Genomic DNA, 14094 nt, shown 5'->3' with positions numbered 1-14094 from the left:
CTTTAGCCGCAGTAACTTGAAGCAACCTGTGACTTTATCTGTTTTTTAGATCTCTGTGGAGGAATTTTGGCACACTCATTTGTACATTGTTGGTTCAGTTCTTTGAAATTTGTGGGTGTTCATTTCATGCACAGCTCTCAAGAGCCTGCCACACTATTTCAATCAAGTTGGGGGTCCGGATTTTGGGCCATTGCAACTCCTTGATTCTTTTCTTTTTCAGTCATTCTGTTGTAGATTTGCAAGTGTGCTTGGGATCATTGTCTTTTTGCATGACACAATTTAGGCCAAGCTTTAGATGTTAGCATCGCATTCAATTCTAGAATACTTTGGTATATGGTCGACTTAGTGACTGCAAGGTGCCAAGATCCTGTGACTGGAAAACAATCCCGCATCATTACCCCTCCTTGACCATGCTGACAGTTGCTATGAAGTGCTTGTGCTGATATGCTGTGTTTGTTTTGCCTAAAACTGTTCTGTGCATTCTGAAAAAACATCTCTTTTTTGGTCTTAGCTCTTCACAAGACATTGTTCCAGAAGTCTCTGTTGTTCAGATGCAACTTTGCAAACCTAAGCATTGGAGCCATATTATTCTTTCTCCTAAAAACCCTTCCAAACAAGCCACATTAGTTTAGTGCATTGAATTGTTATGATCTTAACATGCTGAGGCCTGAAGAGGTTTTCAGACTTTAGGCTGTATTTGCTGTCCACTCCTGGAAAGATTGTGACTTTGTGCTAAAATACACCTGAATGCACCTAAAAAAGAACCACAAAAATGTATACACGACTGGTCGCAATAGTTATATTTGTGTAGACTATACCTGTAGAGAATGAAACGGACTTTCGCTGTACCTGTAAATCTGAGAGTGCAGACATGGAGAAAGGCAGATGAGCAAAAAAACCCCCAAATGATTCTGTAATGAATCATCAAAACTCTCACTTTTTTGCCTAAAGGAGGGAGATATTGTTTTATATTGGCTCATATGTAACATACTCACACCCAAGAAAAAGCACTCTGAGCTATTCGATCATGTCACAGCACATTTTTAACATGGTGTTCCTGTTCTCACCCCAAGCTGCACTTATTTCTGTCAATGAGGCACTTCATACTCAGGCCTGAACACGCCTTTCACATTCCAAGAAACTGGATGCGTGACACAGTAAATCTGTCAGAAGAGTTATGGACACGGTTTTTGGCAAAAGTCCAGTAAGTTTAACCGCAAGTACACTTCTCCTTCACGCTATATACAATAGTCTTCCACAATGGCATAAATGTAGTGAATATTGTTTTTAGTCTTATCTTCTTATGAGCTGATTATGCCTTTAAGTGAATGGCATCAGCACTGGTTCTCAGGAATATCTCAATTACAACCATTCATACTTCATTCATAATTTCATACTTCACACAACGGCTCACCTTGCCCTACACATACAATTACGCTGATCAACAGAACTGATGTAAAAACCACAGCACGGTCTTTGCTGTCAAAGAAAACAAGTGTGCAAATTGTTCCGCAATCAACAAGAGCGTAGGCTCACGCCCGAAGGCAACGGGTGACTTTTTAACAAGCAAACATTTGACACTTTTTAAATTATATATTTAGTACAAGACCTTGAACAAGACCTTTGTGAAAATTCATTTTTTATTTTGATTTTTTCCCCCCATTCAACATAATTACAAATGCAATTCCAAAAAAGTTGGGACCCTGTGTAAAATCTAAATAGACACAGAATGACAAGATTTAGAAAATCTCCTAAACCTATATTTTACTCACAATAGAACACAGAAGGGCAATGTTTTTCACTATGTAGCATCGGCTGTCTTCTTTTAACAGCAGTCCGTGAACACCTGGGAACTGAGGAGAGCAGTTGTTGGAGTTTTGAGACAGGATTGTTGTCCCATTCTTGTTTGATATAGCTGCCCAACGTCCTGGCTCTTCTGTGTTGTGCTTTTTGTTTCATGATGCACCAGATGTTTTGAATTGGTGAAAGGATTGGAATGAATGTGGTTTAGCATACTATACTAAAACACATACTTTACCGAAATATGAAAAATCTTTGCCTGAAAAAGATGTCAGCATTGGTGGTGCCTTTCCAGAGGCAAGCTGGCAGTTTCATGGCAACTAATGCTCCCCAATGCAGAGATGCAGTCTCTCAAACTAAGCATTGATTGGCAAGCTTGACGGACCCTTTCTGCTTCAGTCCAGAGAATGGAGTGTTAATATCGTCCAAAAAGAATGTCAACTTTCCATTTGTCTGACCATGGAACAGTTTTTCACTTTGCCTCAGTTCATTTTATGAGAATGAGAATGAGCTTTGGTGATCCAGAGAAGACAGCGGCTTTTCTGGATCATGCTCATATATTGCTTCTTCGTGGCATGATCCAGCTTTAACCTGTATTTGTGGCTGGCACAACGAATTGACAGGATCATGCCTGCTTTTAACGCAGCACCACCTGAGGGTGATCACAAGCATCTAAGTACTGATTTTCAGTTCCCTGTGCACAGAGCTTAAGTTATACATTGAGTAACATTAAATGTTTTTTTTTTCAGGAGATTGGTGAACCTACACTGACCTGTACCTTTGAAAAACACTTCTCTAAGATCCTCTTTTTAAACCTAATCATGTTACTAAACTGTTGCCAGTTAACCTAATTAGTTGTATTTTCCTCTACCTGTTTCTTTTTAATTCCACTTACTTTTCCAGCCTTTTCCTGCCCCATCACAACTTTTTAGAGAAGTGTTGCAGCAGTCCAATTCAAAATGGACTCATATTTTCCTTAAAATGATACATTTCCTCAGTTTAAATGTATGACTTGAATTCTATGTTCTATTGTAAAATAAGTGTTTGTGCTACTTTTCTTTACATTTGGATTTGCATCAATAGATCATTTTTTATGACAAAGGGAAGTGCACTCTTGGGTGTAGAAGTTAGTGGTTATATTGGAGAAATAACCTGTCTGTGCAGGTTTTGCCTAATGCCTAAGGAAACATGAGCTGTTCATCATTTTGACAGGATTGTTGACAGCAGCCAATTAGCCACATTATTAAAATGTTCATACCTAGAAGTTACCAGCATAAATGTTCCTTTGTACTCTCACAGTAGCAAATTTATTTTTATTCAAGCAATTTATTTATTTTTTAATTAATTGTGTTGGTAGTAAAATAGTAAGACAGCATAAGCTAAGTCAGCGTTACTGAATCACTTTCATGACACTGACGCTTGTTGCTAAAAATGTTCTGTCATTTACAAGACATTATTATTTCTTTAACATTTGTTTTTCTGACCAATCTTTTTGCATGTTATACACTCTAAAATGTTAATCAGCAGAAAATCCAAAAATATATATTTAGCAAATGACACTGAAGGGATAAACTTCATCTAAGTGATTCAAGTGCACTATTTGTTATGCTCTGTGCACATAAATTATCCTCTGTTATGAATAACCAGTCAGCATCTCAGATATAATTTACAGCTGTTTAGCATATGCTAGAGACAGGTTTGCAACTTGCAAATGATTAGCAGCATCTGGTTTTGCTAAGTGGTAATTGCTAAATCTACTGTGTATGTGCAAGTTCTGCAACAGTCATTTCTCTGAGGCAAAGGGAAACTTTTTACTGGCTAGAAACAAAATAAATGCACTGTTAGAATCAATTTCTACATTAAAAATTAAAAAAAGGAGAAAAGAATATAAAGACACTATAGAGTAAAGAGAAAAGGTAAATGTTTTGCAATTTTTCAAACCTTTCTAACATTTGCACCAGACTGATGTAGAACCGTTGAGCAAAATCCCCCAGTGTATTGTAAATGACTTACAATTGGTGTGGAGAGATGGAAAGAAGCAAACAAGCAAGAGCTTGTTCTTATTCGGGCATAATGCACACGTCAAAGTACAATGCCAAGCAAAGTCAATAACAAGCAAGCACATTTCTGGTGAGCTTTCCAGCAGTGCAGTGCCAAATCTTGAATAAGGCTAAGTCTTCTTTGACATCTATAATACTCTGCCAGGCAAACCTGCAGGCTATTGCAGGGCAAAACGAACAAACACATAAAAGATGATATTTTAAGGTAACATTGAGGGAAAAAAAGATGTGTGAGAATAAGTGTGCTGTTGGCTGAGAGTCAAGTAAAAAAAACAACAACTTGTGTTTGCAGTGCTTATTACCTTGGGAACAAAACAGGTGTGGCTTGCCTGGTTTGGCTCTTTTTTTTCAAAAATTATGCTACAAAATTAATGAGGTCCCATCACCTGACAGAACAGTTTTAACTGTATAACTAACTTGAGGCACATGTTGATGGGTGTGGCTGTTTTACAATTTACACAATGTTCTGCAATAATAAAGATACTGGTGTCCTCATGCACAATAATATGGAACAACGGAATGCAGAATAATATTGAATGAAAAAAATGACAATATTCAGCATGAATTGAAGCCAGTTGTAAAATTTGGATACCTTACAAATGCAGTAAATACTTAATCCTACTTTCTCCTTTTTATGATTGCACAAAATGCATATCTGTGTGAACACTTGGGCTGAACACCCATTTTAGGTAATGCTCCTCCCTTTGTGCCTGCATGACCCCACCCACACTGAAGGCAGCAGCAGCTTTTTGCAGCATAAAAAGGGTGCAGTAGCAGAGCTGTGCATCTCAGCCATCTCCGTCTGTTCAAGGCAGTCAGACCACCTGAGCAACTTTCACAATGCTGTCTTTGGGAACATCCAATAGCAGTTATTCTGGGCGCTTTGGAGGTTCAGGCATGGGTGGAGGTGGAGGCAGTGTCCAAAGGATGTATGCTAGAAGCGTGCACGGTGGTGCAGGTGGACAGGGAGCAAGAATTTCGGTTTCTGGTGGTGGTGGTGGTGGTGGTTTTGGTACCGCTGTAGCCTTTGGCGGCGGTTCAGGCTTTGGTGGTGGTGCAGGCTTTGGTGGTGGTGCAGGCTTTGGTGGTGGTGCAGGCTTTGGTGGTGGTGCAGGTTTTGGCGGCGGGGATATCAATGTTGGTGCCAATGAAAAGGCCACCATGCAGAACCTGAATGACCGCCTGGCCTCCTACTTGGAGAAAGTGCACAAGCTTGAGAAGGCCAACGCTGAATTTGAGCTCAAGATCAGGCAGTTCTTGGAAAATAAGACCTCCCCTTCAGCCCGTGACTACTCAGCTTATGAGGCCACTATTGCTGACCTACGAGATAAGGTATGTCACATGAGTAGTGAATCTGAATGCTATACCATGTTTGAATTTATTATGAAATGCATGGACTTTAAGAAGATGCTTTCGAAATATAAGTCAGAATCAGTTGTTTTTAATGTTTGCACGAATATAAAGACATGTAGTAGTTATTTAAAAAATGGTATTTCATAATCACACAGATCCAGGCCTCCATTTCTGTCAATGGAGGCATCTTTCTGGACTGTGAGAATGCAAAACTGGCAGCAGATGACTTCAGAACCAAGTAAGGGATAGTAGTGGTTAAATGCTGTTGAACTTTGTGAATTTTTAATTTACACTAAACAAACACAGAACTGTTGAGATGAAATATCTCATCACTTGTGGCCTTGCAGGTATGAGAACGAGCTTTCTATGCGTACATCAGTGGAGGCAGATATTGCTGAGCTGAAGAAACTATTGGATCAGCTGACACTATGCAGATCTGACCTGGAGATGCAGATAGAAGGCCTCAAGGAGGAGCTCATTTTCCTTAAGAAAAACCACGAGGAGGTCAGTAGAAAACAGTGAACAGTCATTCAAGCAAATTAAAAATGGAACAAATTTATTCAACTGTACAATACAACCAACTCAATTAAAATACTGAACCATTTGTCCACCAGGAAATGGCATCAATGAGAACCCAGATGAGTGGTCAGATCAATGTGGAGGTGGATGCAGCACCACAACAAGACCTGAACAGTGTTTTGGCTGAGATCCGTGACCAATATGAATCTATAACTGCCAAAAAAAAGAAAGAACTTCAAGCTTGGTTTGATCAAAAGGTAAGACTGAAGAAGATCTGATTTTCAATGCATAGATTGTTGTTCGAAGTTATTTAGTGATATGTGAACTTTGCATTGAGTCTCATGTCTGTTGCAGTCAGATGAGCTGAGCAAAGAGATGACTGCGAACACAGAAATTCTGCAAACATCCAAAACAGAAATCACTGACCTCCGTCGCACATTGCAAGGCCTGGAGATTGAATTACAGTCACAGTTAAGCATGGTAAATAAAATCATCTGGCTTTATTTGAACTCATTCACTAATCCCAGCTTCAGATTTTTGACAGATTTTCTTTACCTCTTCCTTTCTTCAATAGAAAGCAGGTTTGGAAAATTCTCTGGCTGAAACAGAGGCACGGTATTCTATGAAGCTTCAAGGCCTCCAGATGCAAGTGACAAGCATGGAGCAACAGTTGATGCAGCTCCGTGCTGATATTGAGCGCCAGAGCCAAGAATACAAGATGCTCCTCGACATCAAAACTCGCCTGGAAATGGAGATTGCAGAGTATAGGAGGCTGTTGGATGGAGAGGGCAGGTAAGAAAAATGAAGAATTCAGCCCTTTGACCATAAGCTAGTACTGCAAATTTAAATCTTAAACTGATTTTAACACCAACTCTGTACTTTTCACAGCATGAAAAGCGCTGGACCTCCCAGCGTCAAACTGAAAAATGTGGTCGTGATCACTGAGGAAGTAAGCGATGGCAAGGTGGTGTCCTCCAGTACCACCACCACCAATACATAAACTGTCACAAACACAGCACAACGTCTGGAGTACACAAATTGCACATCTAAGTCACTACTACATCCTTCAAATACTAAAGTGATGCAATAAAAGGCTCTCAGTTTGCTGACTTGAATTTTGTCTTATTTGTGTCTGCTTAATTTCAAATGTCATGATAGTGACAGTTCCACAGTTTTTCATTAACCAAGAAGGTATTTTTAAAAGGTATATTTATATTTCATAAGGTATTTCATGACATTGGTAAATACTAAGATAATATTAGTATTTTGACAATATAAACTTGGCTGAGAATTAAATTAAACATAACAGTAAATATAACGTTGCAGCCTGAGGCCATCTTGCTAGATAGAAAAGCTAAAAGTAATGATTACTCAGGACTGTGCCTCTTTTCAAAATTTCCATTATGACACATGAGCCCAAGATGTTTTATAGTCTTGAGAAAGAGAGCAATAAAGTAAAACATTTCTGAACCTGTTGAGTACACGATGACACAAAAACATTTAAAGACACGTTACAGTCAGTTTAGACTTTATTTCATATTTGGAATAGAATAGAATAGAATAGAATAGAATAGAATAATCCTTTAATTGTCCCACAGGGGGAAATTTGGGTGTTACAGCAGCTAGAAAGACACATATACAAACAAACAGTACACAAGACACAGAACAGAAACATACACATTTTTTACATATTTACATGAAGGACAATGGTTACCAAAAACTGAGTACCATACTGTTATTAAATTAAATAAAATTAAATACATATAAGAGGCAAACCCTGGTTATAGTGTGAATCGGTTTATAAAATAGTGCAAGATACAGCGCTGATGTAAACATCTATGATTGTTGGGAGCAGTTCTGATTGTACAGTCTGACAGCTGCAGGGAGGAAGCACCTGCGGAAATGCTCCTTCATGCATCGAAGATGCAGCAGTCTGTCACTGAAGGAGCTCTGCAGTTCAGCAACATCTACATGCATGGGGTGGGAGACTCTGTCCATCAGACATGTTATTTTGGCCAGAGTCCTTCTGTCTCCCACCACCTGCACTGGGTCCAGGGTGTATCCCAGAACAGAGCTGGCCTTCCTAATGAGTTTATCCAACCTCTTCCTCTCAGCTGCAGATAAACTGCTGCTCCAACATACAACACTGTAAAAAATGACAGATGTCACCAAAGAGTCATAGAAGGTCTTTAAAAGTGTTCCCTGTACTCCAAATGACCTCAGCCGCCTCAGCAGGTAGAGTCTGCAATGACCCTTCCTGTAAAGAGCATCGGTGTTGTGGCTCCAGTCTAGCTTATTATTCAGGTGACCACCCAGGTACCTATAAGAGTCCACTATCTCAATGTCCACTCCCTGGATGTTCACCGGTGTCAGTGTGGTGGGTCTGCGTCTCCAGAAATCCACCACCAACTCCTTCGTTTTCCCAGCGTTGATCAGCAGGTGGTTCTGCTGACACCAGTCCACAAAGTCCAGAGTCCACTGTCTGTACTCTGAGTCGTCCTCACCTGTGATGAGGAAAAACGTGTGTGTGAGACATCAAGAATCAACAAGTTTTTGTTCTTTAAAATTAATGGATCTTCCCACCCCTAACATATGTGATGTGAGCAAAATGTTCACCATGTGGATTCTGATAGACTTCTCCGTCTCATTACACGTGATTAAAGCTGCATCAACCAACATTTTGCCACTAGGGGGCAGAGAATGTGTGCATCAACACTAGAAGACATTTGTCTAGGTTTTAGAAAGATCATTAAAAATGTAAGGATACTGATAAGCTCAGTGATGTTTTTTTTTTTTAATGTGTCTTTAATATAGCAACCTCTGGGGTAAATGTTTTTGGTTTTGAACAGAAGTTGTCCACTGAGACAAAATGCCCAAAAAACCTAACTTCCACAGGTAGGTGAACTCTAAAGAGACACAGTTGTTAAAGCGTGTAAGCAAACAATGTCTGTGCAATCAGAAGAAACAACATTATTATTATCATTGAATCTCTTTACTATAAACCGATCATTATGTCACTCCATCATTAACCCTCTCAAGGCAGGCGTTGCCGATTTGCAACAGTTAAAAACGAACAACCTGATTACCCCACATACATATTTTTTGAGTTTTTTTTACTCAGAAGTACCACTGCAGGACTTGGTTGTGCATTAGCAACAAAAAGTTTAATTTGAGCCTGAGAGGGTTAACCCACTCTTTCCTGGCACTCCCTGTACCTACACCAGGCAGAAACTATTATTATAAGCTGCAATTTTACTTTAGTTTATAAGAAGTAAAAAAAAGCCTTGAGGCGACTTTTGTTGTGATTTGGCGCTATATAAATAAAATTGAATTGAAATTGAATTGAATTAATCAAGCTTGGTAGAGATGGAGTTGAGAATTTGTTTAGTACCTGCTCTAAACTAATTTTAACAGATGGAGGCTTGTTATTTTTTTTCCTTGTACTTGTCTTCAGGAGAGATAAATAAAGGTTGTTTAGTTTGAGCTTACAGTTTTCTGGTACTCACTGAATTTGATTAACCAGGGGTTTAAGGAACAAGAAAAGACTTTACATTACATAAAATCCTATTTTGTCCACATTTATGATAAAATATCTTGGTATTCAACATAGACTGAATGTAAAAAGACACTGATTTGTGAACCCCTGTTTTAACCCTAAATGTCTGTCTGTCTCACTGTGTTTTTCACTCCTGACAGCTGGGATGGGTTCCAGTCGCATTACCCCACAACCCTGAATTGGAGAAGTGGTTGAGAAAATTTATGGAATTTCATTAAAATACTTCAACAGGCACCAACACAACATACATGACTTTGAGTGACTCAAATTTGCCGAGGCAAAGCTTAACAGACTGCTAACAGCTACAGCCACGTCCAAGTTTTCCAGCTGTCAGTCAAAACCTCAAAGCCTGTCTGCTTAAATTAAAGCATTAATAAAACCAACCCCTTTAAACTGTTACGAAAGGAGATTGGCTACAGAAAAGGGGCTTAAATTCACCTTAAAGCTGCAAAATTGACAGTTATTTCTGGTTTTTCATGTCATACATATGTTAAATAAAACCACACTGACTAATGCCACATGCACATGTACTATAAAGTGACAAAAGAGATGAAAACCTACATAATAATTTTACATTTATGTAGACGCCACACATGAAACTTTAATTCAACTGCATGATCTTTATTTTTGGTTCATTCATCCCATATTCCACGAGCTTCTATCTATTCATCCTTAAATTGACCCAGATTATCAATGGTCTCGTTGGTCTGCACCACCCTTCCATCCACAATTCTCTCCACCACTGTGATGACCTTTTTGACCACTAAAGAAAAGAAGAGAAAAAACAAACATGATAAATTCTCAAGACATTTCTTAAAACTGTATCTAATGTAAATTTATGATATAATTTGGACAATTAAAAAAATGATACGAATGATTAAAAAAAAACTTTCTTGCCTTTTGTTGAGCTGCAATAAGTGCTGGTGCGGATTGGGGGTGGGGGGTGGGAGAGAAATCATTAGTTTGAATCATTCATATCATAAACAATTTCAACAAAATCAACAAACGTAGATTTTTTGACTCCCTGACTCACGATTTTCTCATTTTTCTCCACTGCCTCTTTCTCTTCACTAGGTCTTACCTGTCATCCTCCCCATCCAGCAGCCTCCTGTACTCTGCAATCTCCATCTCCAGCTTGGTCTTGAGATCCAGCAACATGTCATATTTGTGCTTGTTGTCGGTGATACTGCTGTGGATCTGGGAAAGCTGTTCCTCCAGGCTTTTGACCATATTCTGAAGGTTTGTTAGCTTCATGGCATAGTGTCCCTGGGTCTCTGCCAGAGTTCTCTCTAGAGATGTTTTCTGTTTGAGTTGCAGAAGAAAATTGTTAAGTGAATAGGCAGTCAGCAATTGTGTGACATACTGCTAACATTCCCTTCATACTTAATGGACAGATAAAATGACATCAGTTCCAGTGACATTAAACTGATGTGTGTTACCATGGTCAAATGGCCCTGCAGTTCAATCTCCAGTCTCTGGAGAGTGTTCCTCAGCTCTGTAATCTCTCTTCGTGTTGTGACCAGAACCTCAGTTTGTGTTTGCACTTCCTGCTCCACTTCTGCAATCTGAGCAGAAACACAACATCATAATTTGTTTCACTCCAGTTGAAAGATCACTTCATGGAAATAATAATAATAATAATAATAATAATAATAATAATAATAATAATAATAATAATAATAATAATAATAATAATAATAATAATAATAATAATAATAATAATAATGATAACTTCACTTCTCACCTTGTTTTGATACCACAATTCGAGCTCTTTGCTGTTCTTTGCAATCACACCCTCGTAGTGCTGCCTGATCTCTGCCATAGCCTCGTTAAGGTCTCGAGAGGGAGAAGCGTCCACGGATACATTAACCTGGCCACCCATCTGAGTCCTCAGTAGAGCCACATCCTGCAGAGGTCAAAGGGCAATAAAATTTCACAAAATATTTCACACAAAAAAAATCACAAATCCTCAAAATAATCTACCTGTTGTTATGATAGTCGTGCGTGTTTTCGGCTCTTTAATCTGCATGTGTGTCCATGTGCGTGTGGTCGGTGCGGGTGTTGAACAAACAGAGGCAATGAGGTAATGGAGAAAGAGAAGAATACATTGAAGTGTGCAGAGAGAAGAGGGGCAGCAAAGGGAAAAGGAGAAGGTGGCAGAGCTGTTTATAAAAGCATGAACCTAACGCTGCATTTCCTCTGTATTATCAGGGGTTAAACATGGGTCATGTGTGAATTATGAACAGCCAGCCACAAAAGCTTGCAATGAAAAACAGATGTGATCTCATAAGGTTGCCCTCTCATAAACTCGCCTCTTCGTGGTTTTTCTTGAGGATAATGACATCTTCCTTCAGGGTTTCATACTGATTCTCCAGATCCAGCCTCAATAGGTTAAGATCATCCGCTAGCTTCCTCAGACCAGCAATGTCTGCTTCCACTGCCAGTCTCATGGCCAGCTCGCTTTCATACCTGAGTGAATTTCACACAAAATGGCACATGGACAAGTCAGCGGGTTATCATGATCAGGAGCTGTGAGTCAGACATGTGTACATGTGAATGTAGAGGGGTTAGAAACATACAGAGGGCAAACTCACTTCACTTTAAAATCATCAGCAGCCAGTTTTGCATTGTCAATGTCCAGGATGGTCTTGGCATTGAGCATGGAGGCAATACAAATCTAAGAGTGGGCAAAAACACATGGAAACAGTCAGAAAACAATCAAGCTCTTACTTCAGGTAACAACATCTGAGTTCCTCTCTACACCTGTGCTGCTTCTCTGTGTAATTAACATTGTAATATTCAGGACTTTTAGCAGGATGTAATTGACAGAGTGAATCTAGCATGACAGTCATGAAAATAACAATTGTTCTAACTTATGGGTCAGTATCTAAGTCTTTGACAATGATGAATGAGCTCATCTAACTGAAAGGTTAGATACCAAAAGATACCTCTTCTGTTACACTTACATTGAACATCGACAAGCAGGAATTGCTCAGGCAGACTCTTATCTGTATCTTTTCTCTTACCTTTTCCTTCAGATCCTCGATGGTGGCGAAGTAACCAGAGTAGTCACGGGAGACCACGTTTCTGCTCTGGTACCACTCCCGGATCAGGTTCTCCAGGTGCTCATTCTCCTTCTCCAGCTTGCGCACCTTATCCAGGTATGACGCCAGACGGTCATTCAGGTTCTGCATGGTGGCCTTTTCATTGGCCCCAACATGGAGGTCGAGACCATCAGCAAGATTCAAGCTTGGTGTTCCACAGCTCATCTGGGATGAAGAGATACGGACTCCACGACCTCCTGCTCCACCATAGACACTCATGGTATTCTGCTTGAAGCTTCTTGTCCTCATAGACATGTTGAAGGGTCTTGATGTGAACCAAGTAGGATAACTGGAGGTGATCTGCAGCTGAGTCCCTAACTTTGGTATTGTGGTTATATAGTTGCCAAAGTGGGATGGGCCTTGCATAGGCTGAAAGATAAGAATGCAGTTGACAGATCAACCCCCCACCCCTCTATGCAATCTCTCCATCACCATGGGTGTGGTGACCAGTGGGTAGGGGTTCATTCACCTCTTTTCAGGTCAAACTTGTGATTCCACATTTTGTTGCAAGTCAGTGAAAGCAGTGATAAGTTGAAAATTCCTTTTTCTAGATAATCCTTTCATCAGTTTGTTTTTTGCCCCTCACTTTTTGTTTGCTTAGATGTTGGTATGAGAAAAACATACATTTCAAATCCAAATCTGAATACTTTGTTTATCCTAGTGTGGAATTGCATTACACTGAAGTGTGGATATGAAATAAGAATGATATAAACTGCAGTTTGTTAAAATGTCTTGTTAAGTACTCCAAAGGTACAGAGAATGTATGAAACAGTGAAAGTTTAGGTTCTTTTAATCCTAAGAGACTGCAGTGTGTGGCTATCCCGTAAAATAGTTGCTCACCCTACTTACTCATAGCAGTGACAAAAATAACACATACCAGCGATAATTTCACCTGTGTGGTACTCTATGTCAGCTGACGTTATTTTTGCCACATAAGCTTCTAGGCAATAGACAAAAGACTGTATTAATTAAAACTTACACAATGTAACTGTAACACAATAAATGAATGGATGTGTTTATATTTTAAGTGATCACACAGACAAGAGCATGCAGCACTTGTCTGTACAAGAAACTCCAAATTTCAGAACAGGAGAAAATACAAAGGGAAGGAAAATCTAGCACAGGGCTGATCCCATGAGCCACCAGCAGTTCTGTGTTAATTAGCAATTTTAAATCTTGTTTGTTATTTATTTATTTTTTTTAAATAAAAATGACTATTAAAATGTAATAGATCTTAGGGTAGGCAAATACACAGCCAGTTGCTCAATCACCAGTATGTACATAGTGATGACGCTAATGACAGAAGTATTTTATTAAGTGATCATGCTAAGCTAAGAGGTTGAACATGGTAAACATTACACCTGCCAAACATTATCTTGTCACCACTGTCATTGTGAGCATGTTAATTTGCTGATGGGGCATCAAGTAAGATCCACAGAGCGAGACACTAAAACACAAACATGTCCTAAGTGGAATGTCTCTGGCATTTTAGAGAAAGTATACCTAACAGAAATGTATCTTTAATTAGCGCTTATAGCTGATTGTCTTATAAAGGTATTAGCAATCTTTTGGGCTCACAACAAGTAGGTTACTCATAAATGCAATATGTTTCACTAATTGCGTAAACAACTTGCAAAAGTCAGATGTTAACCTATCGAGAATGCGCCAGCTGGTTTTACTGGTTTATAGTTATCAGGCCATA

General features: G+C 39.3%; 2 protein-coding genes across 2 annotated transcripts; one reads left to right on the top strand and one right to left on the bottom strand.

Moving 5' to 3' along the window:
- The first annotated feature begins 4626 nt into the window (after positions 1 to 4626).
- Positions 4627 to 6847, top strand: LOC146516378 (keratin, type I cytoskeletal 50 kDa-like). The gene is made up of 7 exons (XM_085161432.1): positions 4627 to 5192; positions 5369 to 5451; positions 5561 to 5717; positions 5828 to 5989; positions 6087 to 6212; positions 6307 to 6524; positions 6621 to 6847. The coding sequence occupies exons 1-7, from the start codon at positions 4701 to 4703 to the stop codon at positions 6730 to 6732; spliced, it is 1350 nt and encodes a 449-aa protein (XP_085017558.1). The 5' UTR covers positions 4627 to 4700; the 3' UTR covers positions 6733 to 6847.
- Positions 6848 to 9888: 3041 nt separating this feature from the next.
- On the bottom strand, positions 9889 to 12727 carry krt98 (keratin 98). The gene is made up of 8 exons (XM_085161433.1): positions 12315 to 12727; positions 11883 to 11965; positions 11601 to 11757; positions 11033 to 11194; positions 10728 to 10853; positions 10370 to 10590; positions 10186 to 10208; positions 9889 to 10051 (listed from the first exon to the last, which is right to left on the bottom strand). The coding sequence occupies exons 1-8, from the start codon at positions 12645 to 12647 to the stop codon at positions 9951 to 9953; spliced, it is 1206 nt and encodes a 401-aa protein (XP_085017559.1). The 5' UTR covers positions 12648 to 12727; the 3' UTR covers positions 9889 to 9950.
- Positions 12728 to 14094: the final 1367 nt, after the last annotated feature.

The sequence above is a fragment of the Neolamprologus multifasciatus genome, chromosome 6, assembly GCF_963576455.1.
Source record: "Neolamprologus multifasciatus chromosome 6, fNeoMul1.2, whole genome shotgun sequence".
Lineage (NCBI taxonomy): Eukaryota > Metazoa > Chordata > Actinopteri > Cichliformes > Cichlidae > Neolamprologus > Neolamprologus multifasciatus.
The sequence above is the reverse complement of the archived record's forward strand: the minus strand, read 5'-3'. Positions and strand labels throughout refer to the sequence as shown.

Excerpts from the sequence above, each read along its gene's own strand:
- LOC146516378 (XM_085161432.1), top strand. The coding sequence starts at position 4,701 with ATGCTGTCTTTGGGAACATCCAATAGCAGTTATTCTGGGCGCTTTGGA. Across the intron at positions 5,718-5,827 it reads TTAAGAAAAACCACGAGGAG|GAAATGGCATCAATGAGAAC; the intron begins GTCAGTAGAAAA and ends TTTGTCCACCAG. Across the intron at positions 6,213-6,306 it reads TACAGTCACAGTTAAGCATG|AAAGCAGGTTTGGAAAATTC; the intron begins GTAAATAAAATC and ends TTTCTTCAATAG.
- krt98 (XM_085161433.1), bottom strand. The coding sequence starts at position 12,647 with ATGTCTATGAGGACAAGAAGCTTCAAGCAGAATACCATGAGTGTCTAT. Across the intron at positions 11,966-12,314 it reads TCGAGGATCTGAAGGAAAAG|ATTTGTATTGCCTCCATGCT; the intron begins GTAAGAGAAAAG and ends GCCCACTCTTAG. Across the intron at positions 10,854-11,032 it reads AATTGTGGTATCAAAACAAG|ATTGCAGAAGTGGAGCAGGA; the intron begins GTGAGAAGTGAA and ends GTTTCTGCTCAG.